The 14,577-nt window shown below is 49.5% G+C and overlaps 1 protein-coding gene across 1 annotated transcript in view; it reads left to right on the forward strand.

The window, feature by feature from the left end:
* Positions 1-14,577, forward strand: part of ARHGAP40 (Rho GTPase activating protein 40) — a 44,191-nt gene that overhangs the window by 16,216 nt on the left and 13,398 nt on the right. The window contains exons 2-6 of the mRNA XM_006144131.3: positions 5,607-5,806; positions 9,092-9,312; positions 10,390-10,465; positions 10,845-11,005; positions 14,181-14,346. Of these exons, the coding sequence (XP_006144193.1) occupies positions 5,607-5,806; positions 9,092-9,312; positions 10,390-10,465; positions 10,845-11,005; positions 14,181-14,346 (824 nt within the window). The remainder of the gene's footprint in view (positions 1-5,606; positions 5,807-9,091; positions 9,313-10,389; positions 10,466-10,844; positions 11,006-14,180; positions 14,347-14,577) is intronic.

Below are 14,577 nucleotides of genomic sequence, written 5' to 3' on the forward strand. Positions count from 1 at the left end.
CCCCCTCCAATGGCTTGGCCTCGTAGCCTCTGGCCACTCTCTGCCAGACATGGCCTAGAGGTTACACACCCACCGGGCAGTCAGGCAAGTCCCTTGTCTTTGAATCCCAGGTAGGAAGAGACTGGAAACAACACATTTGTATCAAACGAATGTTTATGGAGGACTTCCTGTTCCAGGCACCTTATGTAGACCAACTTTCCAATAACAGGCCATGGTAGAGGTTCATGAAGCATAGTCTGGGCCTGGGAGGCAGGTGGCTGCCGCAGCATCCTCTCTGCACATGCCTGACTTCCTGCCCAGTCCTCTCAGCCAGGATGTCGCATGGCACTAGACATGCCAGTCCTACACCTTTAGGTTTTCCAGCCACAGAATCATGAGCCAAAGAGGCTTCCTTTTCTTTTCTTTTCTTTTTTTTTTTTTTTTTTTGGAGAGGTTTTTGCTATAGGGTACGTGCACTCGACAGACAGACAGACAGAGACATAGAGACAGAAAGCGAGAAATCATCCCCCAGGGGGGATGGTCACGCCGCAATCCCTTCACCTCCATTCTCCTCTCAGGATCTTGGGCACGCACGCACAAGCACCTGGCGTGAGTTTTTAAGCCACCGGGTCCAGGATGCGAACTGCAGTTGACTACGTGGGAGTCCAGCGACATAGCCATTACACTAACTGCTGGTCCCAAGGCTTCCTTTTCTTTATGTAAAAGAAAAAAAAATGCTTTCCAAGCTCTAGCTCAGTCTAGAGTGTCCTGGACTGCAACGGTAGAAGCCACATGGCAACCAGGTTCGAATCCCTTCAGTTCAGCCTAAACCACACAGGGCACCAGTGGAGTACCCAAGATCCTGGAGGACTGGAAGCAGGGGATCTCAGTGTGACCCTATGTTGGATGTGCATCTTTCTCACACATGTACGTGCACACATGTGTTCTTGTGTGAATAAAGAAAACCCTTTGTGGGAGGCCAACAGGTGGGGTGGTAGTTGATGCTGGACTTCATATGGTTGATGACAGTTCGATTTCTGGACCTGGGGGCTTACTTTCTTTCTCTGTCTCTCTGACTAGTGCACATGTCCTATACAAATTTAAAAATAATAATGATAAATAAATTAAGTAAAAAAACATATTTTAAATTGCTGAATGAATTAGCTCTTAAAGCTCTTAATTAGCTCTGCCTGAGGTTGCTTCTGGTAATTTCTTATTAAGATGAGGAAGTGCAGGTTCAGCCAGGTTCAGGGATTCCCCAAGTTGACTCCATTAATAAGTGACAGATCTAGGACTCAAACACCGGTGTGACACTAATGCCAAAGTTCTTAACTTCTAAACTTACAAATATGGTTGTCTATGACTTCAGCGGCATAAGAGAACCATTGTCTCTGCTAGGGGTCTCAGTGGCTTAGGAATTGGGATGAGGCAAGTGGCAAGGACTGGTCTCTGCTCCATGATGGCTGGGACTATTGAACAGCTGGGGTAATTTCATGCTGAGAACTAGAATCATCTGGAAGCAGCTCCACTCCCACATCTGACACCTGGGCTGAGATGACTCCAGGGTTAAGTCCAGCCAGGGCTGGAGACTGGAGCACCTGCATGTGATCGTGCATTCAGCCTGGGTCTCTCAGCACAGCAGTCAGGCTCCAGATGGGAGCCACAGCGAGCAAGAGAGCAGGTGGAACTGTGTGGCCTTCGTGCTCGGGCTCAGAGGCGATGAGATTGACCTCTGCTGTGTTCTGCAGGCCACACCAGATATAAGACTGCCAGATTCAGCGGGGGCGGCAGAGATCCCTCCTCCCCCATGAATGGAATGTCAAAGAATTCTGGAGCTACCTTTATATCTACTCCTACTATGTGCCAGCAGTGTTCTCAACCCTGGAGAGACAGCAGTGAACAGGGAAGACAGAGATGAACGAATGCTATGTGGAAGCAAAAAGCAAAGACCTAACCCAGGTTAGAGACCCAAGAAAATGTGTTAGAGGAAGTGACCTTGAGGCCAAGGCCTGAAGGACAGTTGGTCAGATAAGGCAGGGGTCCCCAACTCCTGGACTACAGACTGGTATCGTGCCTGTTAATGCCCGGGCCGCACAGCAGGAGGGGAGCAGAAGCCGAGCAAGCGAAGCTCCATCTGTATTTATAGCTGCTCCCCGTCGCTCCCATTATTGCCTGAGATCCACCTCTTATCATATCAGCAGCCAAACTGATTCTCACAGGAGCATGAACCCTGTTGTGAACTACGCATGAGCTGCGTCTAGGTTGTGTTCTTGTAAACCATTCCCGTCCCCACCCCCACCTCGTCCATGGAAACACTGTCTTCCACAAAACCAGTCCCTGGTACTAAAAAGGTTGGGGTCTGCCAACATAAAGGAAGGACAGTCAGCCAAGAGGGAGAAGGGACGGAGGAAGGCTAGCAACGCAGGCAGGTCAGGGCGATGCCACAAGGCATTAGGGCTTCATCCTCTGTCCTGGGGCACCAGTGAGGGTCGTAAAGGGGGACTGCTGGGCCAGCTTCACGAGCCTGGAAGAGCTTTCCAAACTAACTAGGGCACCTACAGGACGTACTGGAAGTCTGTAATGGGGCTGTGGTCTGGGTGAGAGGTGGTGGAGGTTTGGGCCCGGGTGGTGACCACAGGAATGGGAAGAAGTTGAGGGTCTAGGGATTATTGGTTACTGGGATGTGGAGGATCTTGAGAAGGGTTGTCCGGAGTGACTCCCAGAGTGCTTGATGATCGGGTGAGACGGGACACAGAGGGGGCCAGGGTATACGGTGGGAAAGACAGTGTGTTTGGATCGCTTCATTTATACCTCAGGGCCTCCCTGAACCATTTAGCACAGCAGTTAAGAGCACTGGCATTGCGGCTAGCAACCTGCGTTCGAATCTTGGCTCTGCCACTTGCTAAGCGGGTAAGTCTGAGTGGGTCCCCTACACCTGCTGGGTGTTTCCTTATCTGTAAATTGGAGACAATAGCACCCTCCCCACGGGGTGGATGTATTAAACTGATGCTCAGGCATGTCTATGGCTGGGCATGTCGTGAGCACTCTGAAAGTTTAAATACCAACTAGAGACATGTCACCCTCCTGCACACGTGGGATTGGTGCACTTTTCCGCGTCCATTCTGGTCAACAGAACATCGGAAACAGAGCAGACAGAAAGCCGGCATGGTCATGAGGCTCTGAACTCATTTTGTGCGTGTGCTGAGCAGCCGTTGCTCTTACTAAACGGGGTTCTTACAGCCACACGGCCGGCCAAATGTGATCTTGGAACAATTGCACCTTTGGAACTGTGGGTGTTTTGTTTCTCTTCTTTCCTGGGCCCCTCTCTGACCTCAAAAAAATTATCCAAAGAGATGATTGCCCCCTCACTGTTTCGCTATCACATGGTGACACAGTGGACGACTTTTGTTTTGGTTTAATCGCTGCGGTTTTCAAATTGTCACGAAAACACACAGATGCCGGTAATTTCCAAGCAAATCGCACAGCAGCTCAGGGAAGCAAGTGTGTAGCAGCATGGGGCGCCGAACAGACTCGCAGGAGGTGCCGACTCGTGGCTTTCTCAAAAAGCATAAATAGAGCGGAACAGCCAATTTTATAATTAACTGGGAATTGGTCTCCAGTTAAGCTTCTGCTCGGTGGAGATGGCCACGCTGTTGCCAGGGCCGGGCTGCATGCCCTGACTCCCTGTGGGCACTGGTAGGCTGCAGAGCTCTGCTCTCCACGCTGGCCTGTATTTCAGGGTGGAGTTGGCGGAATGTTGGGGGGGCAGGCACAAGCTGGGGTATGGAGGTACTGCAGGACGGGCTGTGCAGAGAAGGTGGGGGAGGCTGGCTCTGCAACCCAGTGGTAATGTGCTGCTCAAGAGAAGTGGGAGCCCACATGGTGGTGATTGGGGTTTGACTCTCCAACCTGGTCAACACAGAATATGCCAGGTATGTGTGCAATTGCCCAGGACCTGATGGGCTGGAGGAATGGAGGAGATTGCAGCATGACAGGTCTCTGAGAAGATGTGCCCTCCCTCCCCCTCATGCATGCACTTGTACAAATAAAGAAAAATATATATATTTGGGGGGCTGGACTCCCACATGGCCAACCACGGTTCAAGTCTCGGACCTGGCGGTTTGCTTTTTCACTTCCTCACTCTTTCTCTGTCTCTCTCTGATCAAACTGGAAAATAATAAAGTTAAATAAAATAATTCTTTAATATATATACATTTATTTCTATATATATGATTGTTGGAAAAGTCATGACACATTTTTGCATAGAAAAAATATGTCATGACTTTTCCAACCTAACTTTTATATTTATATATATATACACATATATATATATATACACACACACACACACACAAGAACATGAGAGTGCTTTGTTCAAAAGTTATCAAGAATGGGGACTGGGAGGTGGTGTGGTGGTTAAGGGCACTGGACTTCCACATGGCCAACTGCAGTTTGAGTCCTGGACCTGGCAGCTTTCTCTCTCTCTCTTTCTCTTTGTTCCCCTCTGGTCAAAATTAAATAAATAAATAAACTTGAATAGAATAGTTATTTAAAAAAAAAAAAGTTATCAAGAATGGCAAGACGGTCCCAGCACAGCACTAAACCAAGCGCAGTGCCCTCTAAGCATGGGAACCCGTGTGGCTGCGCACACCTTCGGAAGCTGGCGGGATGGACATCAATTGGTGGGATCTCAGGCTGAGGGTGAAAGAAGCTTCAGGTGGCATGGTGTTTAAGTTGCTGGCTCCCACATGGCTGTGTGGTTTAAGTCCCAGACTTAGGAGCTTGAAATCCATGTGTGTGCTTGTCCAAAGTTCTGAAGTAAATGGCAGAGAAGGGATTGTGGCATAGCCCTCCCCCTGGGGGGGTGCTTTCTCAACTCTCTCTCTCTCTCTCTCTCTGGTGAGTGCACATGCCCTATAACAAAAAAAAGGGACAGCGTCAGGGACTATGGGCTCAGGACCCCACAAGAAGGAGGGCAGGTGAGAAAGTCAACACAAAACAAGCACAAATACAACAGAACAATTCTTCTAGGACAATTCTGCAAGAAGTATCAAAATTTCACATTTTGAGCAGCTCTACTTCTAGCACTTCCTCTGCACAGAATGAGTAGTCCTGGAGTGCTTGTTGCAGTGTGACTTGGGATGTGGTGAGCACTCATCGGGGTTTGAGAGACCTCCTCAGTCCATTCATGAGAATGTGGCATCTATGAAGCAGTCCCCACCTCCCAATACTGAATTCCAAAACTTGACACCTTGGGGGACAACCCATGATCTAGAGGGTAACACATTCCTGGGGAGGTGTCGCAGTGTAATGGCCTGGTGTTTTATCCCCGCTGACGAAGGCCAGCTGTCCCATTGTCAATGCCTGCTCACCTCACCCCAGAAGGCAGAAAGACGTGAGCTGCTTGGCCCTGCTTCTGTCTTCTGTGGCACCACTTGTTCCCAAGGATTTGGGGTGGGTGATGGGTAACAGGTCGGTTGCTGAGAGCCCGTCTCTCTCCCACCCTGCTCAGGTAGCTTGCCCAGGTTCTGGAGGCCAAGGCTGGCTTCTGGAGCACCAAGAAGCCCATGGCAGACTACCATGAGCAGATGTGCCTGACTTCCCTCCTCCCTCCCCGCTCGCTACAGCTCTGGCTCCTCTTCGGGTCGAATGAAGCAGCTTCCCCGAAAGAATGCCCTGCAGTCACGTCCTGCCAACTGCTTCCACCAGCGACTGTCCTCGGCCGAGAGCTTGTCCATGGATGGCTTTTGGATTGAGGTGGAGCAGATCCAACAGAGGGATGAGCTGAAAGACGAAGACGGCGGGGGAGAAGGCCTGTTTCCAGAGGGTGAGGGGGCCTGCTGCAGCTGGCAGGGATGGCGAGGAGGGCCTTACCCCAGGGGGAGAAATGTGAGTGCAGACCTGCCCCAGAACGTGAAAGAACTTTCTCTCTTGCCTGGACTACTGTGGTATCCTCTTCACTGGTCTCCCTGCTTTGCCCTAGCTCCATACCATCTGCTGTCTGTGCCATGGTCAAAGTGGTCTTTTAATGTAGATTTGGGGGCCAGCAGATGGTGTAATGGTTATGTCGCTGGACTCCCGCATAGTCAACTGTGGTTCAAGTTCCGGACCTGGCAACTTGGAACTCATGCAAGGCATGTGTGCGTGCATGCCCAAGATCCCCAGAGGAAAATGGGAGAGAAGGGATTGCAGTGTGGCCATCCTATCTGAGGGTGATTTCTCACTTTCTGTCTCTCTGGTGAGTGCATATTCCCTATATCAAAAATATCTCTTAAAAGAGAATGTAAATTTGGGGACCAGTAGTTGGCGCGGTATTTAAGGTGCTGGACTCCCACATGGTTGACCACTATTAAAGTCCCAGACCTGGCAACTTGCTTTCTTACTTTCTCTGACTCTCTGATGAGTTCACATGCCCTATAGGAAATTTTAAAATAATATAATAAAAAATAAAATTAATTCTTTTTTTAAAAATGTAAATTCAGTTATGTTCCTTCTTAGATCAAGTCATTCAACCAATATTTATTACCTGCCAGGCACTATCTCGGCACTGGGGACACAGCAATGAACACAAACCTAGCTTCCGCACTGGGGTGCTAACCTGCTTGCTAAACTTTTATGCTCTGCTCAGAGTCCTCAAATGTCTCTCTATCTCTCTCAGAGTAATAGACAATCATACCCCGATTATCTAATACTATGCAGCAAACTGCTCTAAACAGAGCATAAAGCAATGGCTATCAACTGTTATTACTATTATTATTACTGTATCTCGCTGCTCTGGGGGTGGGATGGGCTCAGCGAAGCTCTTCTCGCTCAGGGACCTTCATACATACAGTTCCCGTCAGAAGGTAGCTGGTACTGGCCTCATCTCAAAGGATTTCTTACTCATGTGTCTTGTGTCCGGAGTGGACGTGACTGTGGGCTGGGACACCCACATGTGGGTTCAGCAAAACTTCTTCACAGCATGGTGAGTTCTGAGAGAGCCAGGTAGAAGCTGTCTCACTGCTGATGTTGATGTCACAAGGATGTTAATGTCACACCTGCCCCAGCTGCAGCCTGTATTCAGAGGGAAGGGAAGAAGACGCCACCTCTCCATGAAGTGAGAGTCAGAGAATCTGGGGACACATGGTTAAACCACCGCATCTTAGCTCACAAGCCTCATCTCCTTCTAGCCTGGCATTCTGTAACTCTCCTGCCCTGGGGCCTCCTTAGACCATGAAAGCACAGCTCTGCCCCAGGTCTTCTGCTCTTACTGCTCCCTTTGCCTGGAGTGCTCTTCTGCCAGCTGTCTGCATGGTTTGTTCTCTCGTCAGTCCTAGGCTGATTGCCACCTCCTCAGAAAGATCTTTGCCAACCTCTGCATATGAAATAACACCCCTGCCTCTGTCACTCTCTAACTTCTTTGTCACTATAGCAGTTATCACTACGTGACACTACCTTTTCTTTTTTTTTTTTTGGCTTTGTTTTTGTTTTTTGCACGTTTGTTTGGGTCCCCAACTAGAACGTAACTTCCACGAGGCCATTGTCACAACTGTGTTCTCAGTGGCTAGGACAAGCACATTCTATCCTTACTGTTCAGCAAATGAGGAAATGCAAAGGGCATAATTCAGCTGTGCTAGCCATGGTTGACTGCACAGGCCATAGGGGTGGCTCAGATCCCCTAAGGGCTGTATGACCTGTTGTGATGTCTCAAGTGTGGAATGCAAATCCCTGGTGATAGGAGAGGTGGGTTTAGTAGATGCCTTCCACTTCAGGCACCCTGCCTGGCACTGTGACATGGCCAGCAATCTAATTTCAAGCAAAACAGAGGAATTGGAGTCAGAGCGGGAAAGGGAGAAGGCTCTTTGAACAACTAAATAAAAACAGATATTTCTTTAGACTCATAAGGCAGAGGGAGCCTCTGTGTGAATTGGAGCTAAGATTGCTAATACTTACTTTTCCTGCTAACTTCTACTAACGACGGGTGATGTTGGAGGCTCCATTTATGATGGTGATACTGTTTCTTTTAAAAAATAGATTTAAGTAGAAATGCAGCCATGATTAGGGAAGAATGTCTGGTAAATGAGTGTACAGAGTAGTTAGAGCCAGGTAAAGATGATACGGGTAGTAAGTGACTCTCTACACTTGAGGAAACACTGACATATGGAAAGGATCCTGTTCAAATGAAAGAAGTCCTGGCTTCAGGATAGAATCGGTGCCCCCACCAGTCATGACTTAGGGGTGCACCCACACAGCTGGGGCTGCCCTGGAGGCATTTGTTCTACTTGCCCGATACAGGAAAAACGGTGGGAAGGACTTCCATGTTTGGCTATTTGCACAACCCAAGCAACCATAAAAGCAGGTGATGGGAGGGTTTTGAAACTATCAGCACCTCATTGACTAACTAGGCCAATCCTGGACACAGCTAGATACAGCCCTCCAGTCCTCTCACATGGGTACGACTTCTTCCAGGGACTCCTGTCCACTTGACCCACCATAAAGCTGATGTTTCTCAGGTGTGATCTGAAGCCCCCGTTGCATTAGAACAATCTGGAGAAGGTGTTTCAAGTGCAGATCCTCAGGCCTGGGCCTGAACTCCTGGAACAGGATCCCTGGAGATGGGGCCCAGGATCCTGCAGTCTCGACATGGCCCTACTGTTTGCATTAGTGGTTTTCCTATAGGACCATGGCAGTTTCTTCATGAAGCCCAGTTGAAGGGACCATTCCAACAGAAAGTCTTTGATAGAGGTGGCTTCCCAAGGGGACACCAGCAGTTTAACTGCACAGCTGGGCCTGTGTAACGCTTGATGGTCTCTGCCAGATATGGGAGGTATAGACAGCTCATTGCTGTATTCTAGAGTCAGAACATTCAGGGCCCTTCCACCGCCTGCTCTATTTCCACAGGAGTGACTATTACAGGTCCAAATCCAGATACTGGCTAACAACATCGGTACCCCCCGAGTTCTCAGAGCCTTGTTAAGTCTTCTCCCAAGAAGATTCTGGTTGGTGTTAATGGGTCTCACACAAGATAGGCAGAGGCCCCTGCATCCACGTGGCCTCCACACAGGGTCTGGTTAACGTGTGTGACTGAGCGTGGAGCTGCGTGTTCACCTGGGTGTTCTCTCTCTGTTGGCAGAAGGGGAAGCAGAGTCCCAGTGGCTGCAGGACACTGGCCTGTTGGGTCTCCTTGGTGGCCTCGGCTTGAACTGTGATCACCGGGGGCTCCTGTCCACTCTGACACGGACTCAGGTGTCCGCAGTGTGCCGTCGGCTGGACATCTGTGCCCGCTCAGCCCGAAGACGACACAAGGCACCTGTGAGAGATGTCAGGGACGTCTTTGGGGTCTTCGGTTCAGGGGTGAGTAAAACAGCCTAAGGGGCCCTACAGGGCCCTGTCTGCCTGGGGACTGTGCAGTGGTCCCGCTGCAGGGCTGTGTCATGTATCACATGCATCACACGTGCACATTCACATGTGTGGGTGGAGTGAGCAGGCTTGCACACAGGCGTCTCCCTGCATGCCAGTGTCCCCATGCTGCATCTAGGTCTGTCTGCTATGCACACCAATGCGTATGGGCCTGTCACCCCCGTGACTTGGCGGGCCCCTCTGTATAATGGCAGTCTACACAATTATAGGACATTTTATCATCACCTGTATACCTGCTGGTACTTGACACTTGACAGGTGTGCATCTTCTTTCTTAGCATACATGCGAAGTAGCAGAACACAGTGATTAAAACAATAGACACGGGCCAACAGCTGGCATGGTGGGTAAGGCACTGGTCTCCCACATGGCTGACCACGATGGAGTCCTGGACCTGGTGCCTTGCTTTCTCACTTTCCCTCTTTCTCTCGCTCTCCCTCTCTCTCTGGTGAACAAATGTGCTCTACAGCAAATAATAACAATAATAATAAATAGTTTTTTTAAAAAAGAGATCAAAAGCTTATTATTTTCTTGAGAGAGAGAGATTTTTGCTAGAGGGTGTGTGTTTACCGAAGAGACAGTCACAGAGAAACAGAAAGCAAGAAATAACTCCCTGGGGTGGGGGGGGATGACCATGCTGCAATCCCTTCTCTTCCATTCTCCTCTTGAGATTTTGGACAGCAAGCACGTGTACCTGGGGTGAGTTTTAAGCCTTTGGGTCCAGAACTTGAACCACAGTCGACTACATGGGAGTCCAGTGACAGAACCATTACACCATCTGCTGGTCCCTCAAAAGATTATTAAAAAAGAGAGGCATCAGAGGCAGACAGACCTGGCCCCCATTGCCCACTCCCCCACTTAGCAGCTGTGGGATTGTGGGAAAGTCAGGTGGTCCCTCCGAGCTTCCGCTGCTCCGGCTGAAAAGGTGGTGTCGTGAATGGCCATCTCCCAGGGATGGTCCAGTACCCTCTGCTGCCTACATGACTAATTGACAACTATCTGGAATTTACACAGGAAGTATCTTCTGAGAATGGGGACTCAGGTATGAAATGGACCCAGCTCAGTTCCGGGGCTCCTCCATCCCCTCCAGGTAAGTGGTCTTTATTCTCCAGGGCCTGGGGAGGCCTCCAGGCTGTAAAGGGGCTGCCCCTTAAAGTGAGAGAAGGTGCAGAGCTCGGAGCATTTCCTTCTTCCTGAGGGCTCTTTGCCTTCCTGGCTCAAGGGCAGCAGGAAGCAGCCCTGAGGGGATAAGCTGGGTCCTTCAGTGGGCTACTGCCATCAGGCCCATGGGCCTTAGTTAGGAAATCACTCCCGGGGCAATAGGTCTGAGCCTTAAGCCTAATGGTTTGATCCTGGGGCTTTGATCTTGAACCCCGGACTTGTTCTTGGGGGTAAAGGCCTGAGCCCTGAGCCCAAGAACTAGCTCCCTGGCAGTCAGTCCTAACTGCCTCTCTGTGTTGTTTCCCCAGTAGCAACAGCAGCAGCAGAGCCCTGGGGGCCGCAGGAGCAGGCTGGGAGGGAGGAAGCCTTCAATATGGACTCCGCCTACTCGGAACAAGCTGCTGCACTCCTGCAGAGGGCCAGGCCACTGCCGGGAGGCGCCTGTGCCTGGGACAGGGGCGCCCTGCCGGTGAGGACACTGCCTGCCTGGTGGCCAGGCCTGGTCGTGGGCCCTCCCCACACCTTCCGGGCTGCCAAGCACCCAGTGTGACAGTCACTGAATCATTCATTCATTTGATTCTTACCACAAATACTGACCTGGTGACTGCTGGGTGCCAAGGGCTGGGGAGAAGGGCAGAAGGGAGCTTCCGGTCTAGAAGTCCCACCCGTAGTTCACTGCTGTTCTTCTTCCTTGCTTTTATCTTTCAAAAGTCTTCCCTTATCTAGAAGGTTGGCAACTGTCCACTGAAGTATGCCTTTCTAATTGTCTTTCTGTTAGGTTTTTGCCATAGGGTGTCTGTGTTTACCAGAGAGGAGAGAGACAGAGAGAGGAAAAGTGAGAAATCACCCTCCAAGGGGATGGCCATGCTGCAGTCCCGTCTCCTCCATTGTCCTCTGGGCATTTTGGGCACACATACATGCCTGGTGTGATTTTGCAAGCCACCGGGTCTGGGGCTCGAGTCGCTGTCAGCCGGGTGGGAGTCTAGTCACCCTAACCACCATGCTACCTGCTGGCCTTCAGTTATTTTTAAGCTTAATTTGGGTGTTTGGTACAAGAGAGACCTAACTTTCTAGGTTTTTTTATATTTTTGTTTTGTTTCATATTTTCTCTTCAAATGATCATTGGTCCTGGCACGGCGGACGCAGTCATTTCCTTGTGGGTGTCTGAGCATGGAGCATAACTCACAGTAAGGCGCCCAGGAATTTACCACACACAGCGATGTGTGCCCCTGTGTGACCGCCATCCAGTCAAAATAGAGAAACTTCCTTCCTCACCAAAGCCTCCCCCTGCCCTTCCCTGGTGGCCTCCTCTCCCCAGGGTGACCACTGTTCTGACTTCTTTCATGGGCTGTCATCTTTCTCAGGTCCTGTCAGTACGAAAGGAAGAATCTCTTCTTTGACCCCATGATGATGCAGTTGGGTGACCCTGGGTGACACTGTGCTGAGGGCTGCTCTGGGCCTGGGCGTGGTTTCTGAGCTGCCATGCACTAGCTTCGTCCCTTCACCTGGTCCTAGGGGATGAGTGCTGTCATTGCGACCCCACTTTATTTATTTACTTTTTGAGGGAGATTTTTTCTATAGGGTGTGTGTGCTCGCCCGACAGATAGACAGAAAGTGAGAAATCCCTCAGGAGGGATGGCCACATCGCAATCCTTTCTCCTCCATTCTCCTCTTGGGATTTTGGGCACATACACACACCACCCAGCATGAATTTTAAGCAGCCAGGTCCAGGACTCAGACCATGGTTGACTACGTGAGAGTCCAGTGACGTAGCCATTTTGCCATCTGCTGGAATCCTGGCAGCCTGTCTCCAAACCTCCCCCAGTAACCACTACGCTTTATGCTTAAGAAAGCTGCCCCCAACACCCTGCAATAACTTCTGTTTCAATGTGAAAGTGTTTTCATTCATTCTAATGGAATTTACTTTTAAGCTTTTCATTTTGAAATAATATTGTACACACAAGAAGCTGCAAAAAGAGTACAGTTCCCTTGTACTCGTCGCCTGGTTCCTCCCAGAAGTAACGTCTGACATAACCATGGTGCAGCAGGGAGATTTTTGCACGAGTTTCTATTCCTACAGTGTCAGAGATCATTCATTCTCAACCCATCTTTCCCCTTTGGTTGTTCTCCCATTACACTACGAATGATCTGATAACTAATAATGCCAGCGATATAACAGACTGACCTCTCAATGCTGACCAGGCATTATGCAAGTGTTTCTTTTTCTCTTAGATTTTTGCCATATTGCACATGCACTTGCCAGAGAGAATGAAAAATAGACAGATACATAGAGAGGGATAGTGAGAAATCCCCGGTCCTACCCAGGCAGGATGGCCTCGCTGCGATCCCTTCTCCTCAATTCTTCTCTCAGGAGTTAGGGCATGTGCAAACATGTGCCCAGTGTATTTCAAGCCACCAGGTCCAGGACTTGAACCGCAATCAGCCATGTGGGAGTCCAGGGGCTTAATCACTCTGCCACCTGCTGGCCCTATACCAAATATTTACATGCATGATTTTGTCTTATACAGTTATGTGGGTGGTGATTGTGTAAATAAACTAAAAGAAAACAGTGATAGTTAATAATTATCAATTACTGCATGTCTGACAGCATGTTTTATATGCTTTATTGAGTTGAATCTCACCAACAGCCCTACGAATTAGAAATGTTGTTAGTCCCATTTTTCAGATGAGAAAACCAACAAACAACTAAAATTATTCTCCTGAACTCCTAAGTCAAGTCGGAATTTGAACCCGGGAAGTGTGATAGCTCACGTACCAAGCATTACGCTATATTCTAACTATAACATTATTAAATGTAGCCACAGCCTGCTACTCTCCCTGGGGGCACTCATGTGGGTACTGAAGGATAATCTGCTGGGTCCCTCAGGTCACACTGGGCAAAGCTGTCAATCTTGCTGTTTTCTAACAGGAGTACCAGGAGTAGCCCGAGGTTCCCCAGTATGGCCTCTAGATGGCACAGTTGAGCTCTTATTTTTCAGTTACTATTTGGTTGGTTCAGAGCGAGGTGACCGTGGGTGGCATGGCCAAGGGTAAAAGGACAGATGGAATGAGGGAGAGGGACAAAGGACAAGAATAGAAGCAATGACAGGAAGCCCATGGGATGACTCCTCTCTTCTAGTCCCTCTTTTTTTCTTTTTAAGAATTATTTTATTTTATTTATTCATTCATTTATTTAAATTTGAACAGAAAGAGAGAAAGTGAGAAAGCAAGCCACCAGGTCTGGGACTCAAACCGTGGTCAGCCATGTGGGAGTGTCCAGAGCCTTTACCACCACACCGCCTGCTGGTTCCCCCCTAAGTCCCTCTTATAATGCAGGTAGTAAAAGCAGCCTCTGTGTCCTGGCCTCGCTCTGTGCCTGGTGCCATGTACTGTGCTAAGCTCTGTGGACCCATCAGCTCATCTCACCCCACAGAGCCCTGAAGGGGCGGGCACTGCTTTACGGCTACAGAATGGTCATCTGAGGCTCCGAACGTTCTCGAGTCCAGGATGGAATCCACAGCTCCTCTCTCCTCTGCTCTTATCCACTCTGTCTTCCTCGTGCCTAAGTGCCTGGCGGGGCAGGGGAGCCTCCGTATACACATCAGACACATGGCCTGAGACACTGTCTTCACTTCCTTCTCTAGAAGTTCAGAATCCCCAAAGGCAGACTCGGAGTGACAAGGATAGGAGACTTGTCCCTGGAGGATATGAGGAAGATCCCTTCGCTGGCCCTCATAGAGCTGACCGCGCTCTGTGACGTCCTGGGACTGGACCTGAAGAGGAGCAAGGTGTGCAAGTGGAAGGCAGCAGGTCAGCCAGCCCAGCCCCGGACCTTCCCTGTGGCCAGCGTCCTGGCCAACTCCTCCAGGGAGCTTCCCGGGCATGTTCCCACCCAAACGCGCTTGGCTTCTGTATTTCTTCTGCTTTTATATATAATATATATAAATTTATTTTAAAAATAATTTTTATTAATTTAAATTATTATTTATACATTTAATCACTATACGTCATTTAGATTTTAAAGAGACTTTACCCCACGTG

The sequence above is a fragment of the Tupaia chinensis genome, unplaced genomic scaffold (assembly GCF_000334495.1).
Source record: "Tupaia chinensis unplaced genomic scaffold, TupChi_1.0 Scaffold000115_1, whole genome shotgun sequence".
NCBI lineage: Eukaryota > Metazoa > Chordata > Mammalia > Scandentia > Tupaiidae > Tupaia > Tupaia belangeri.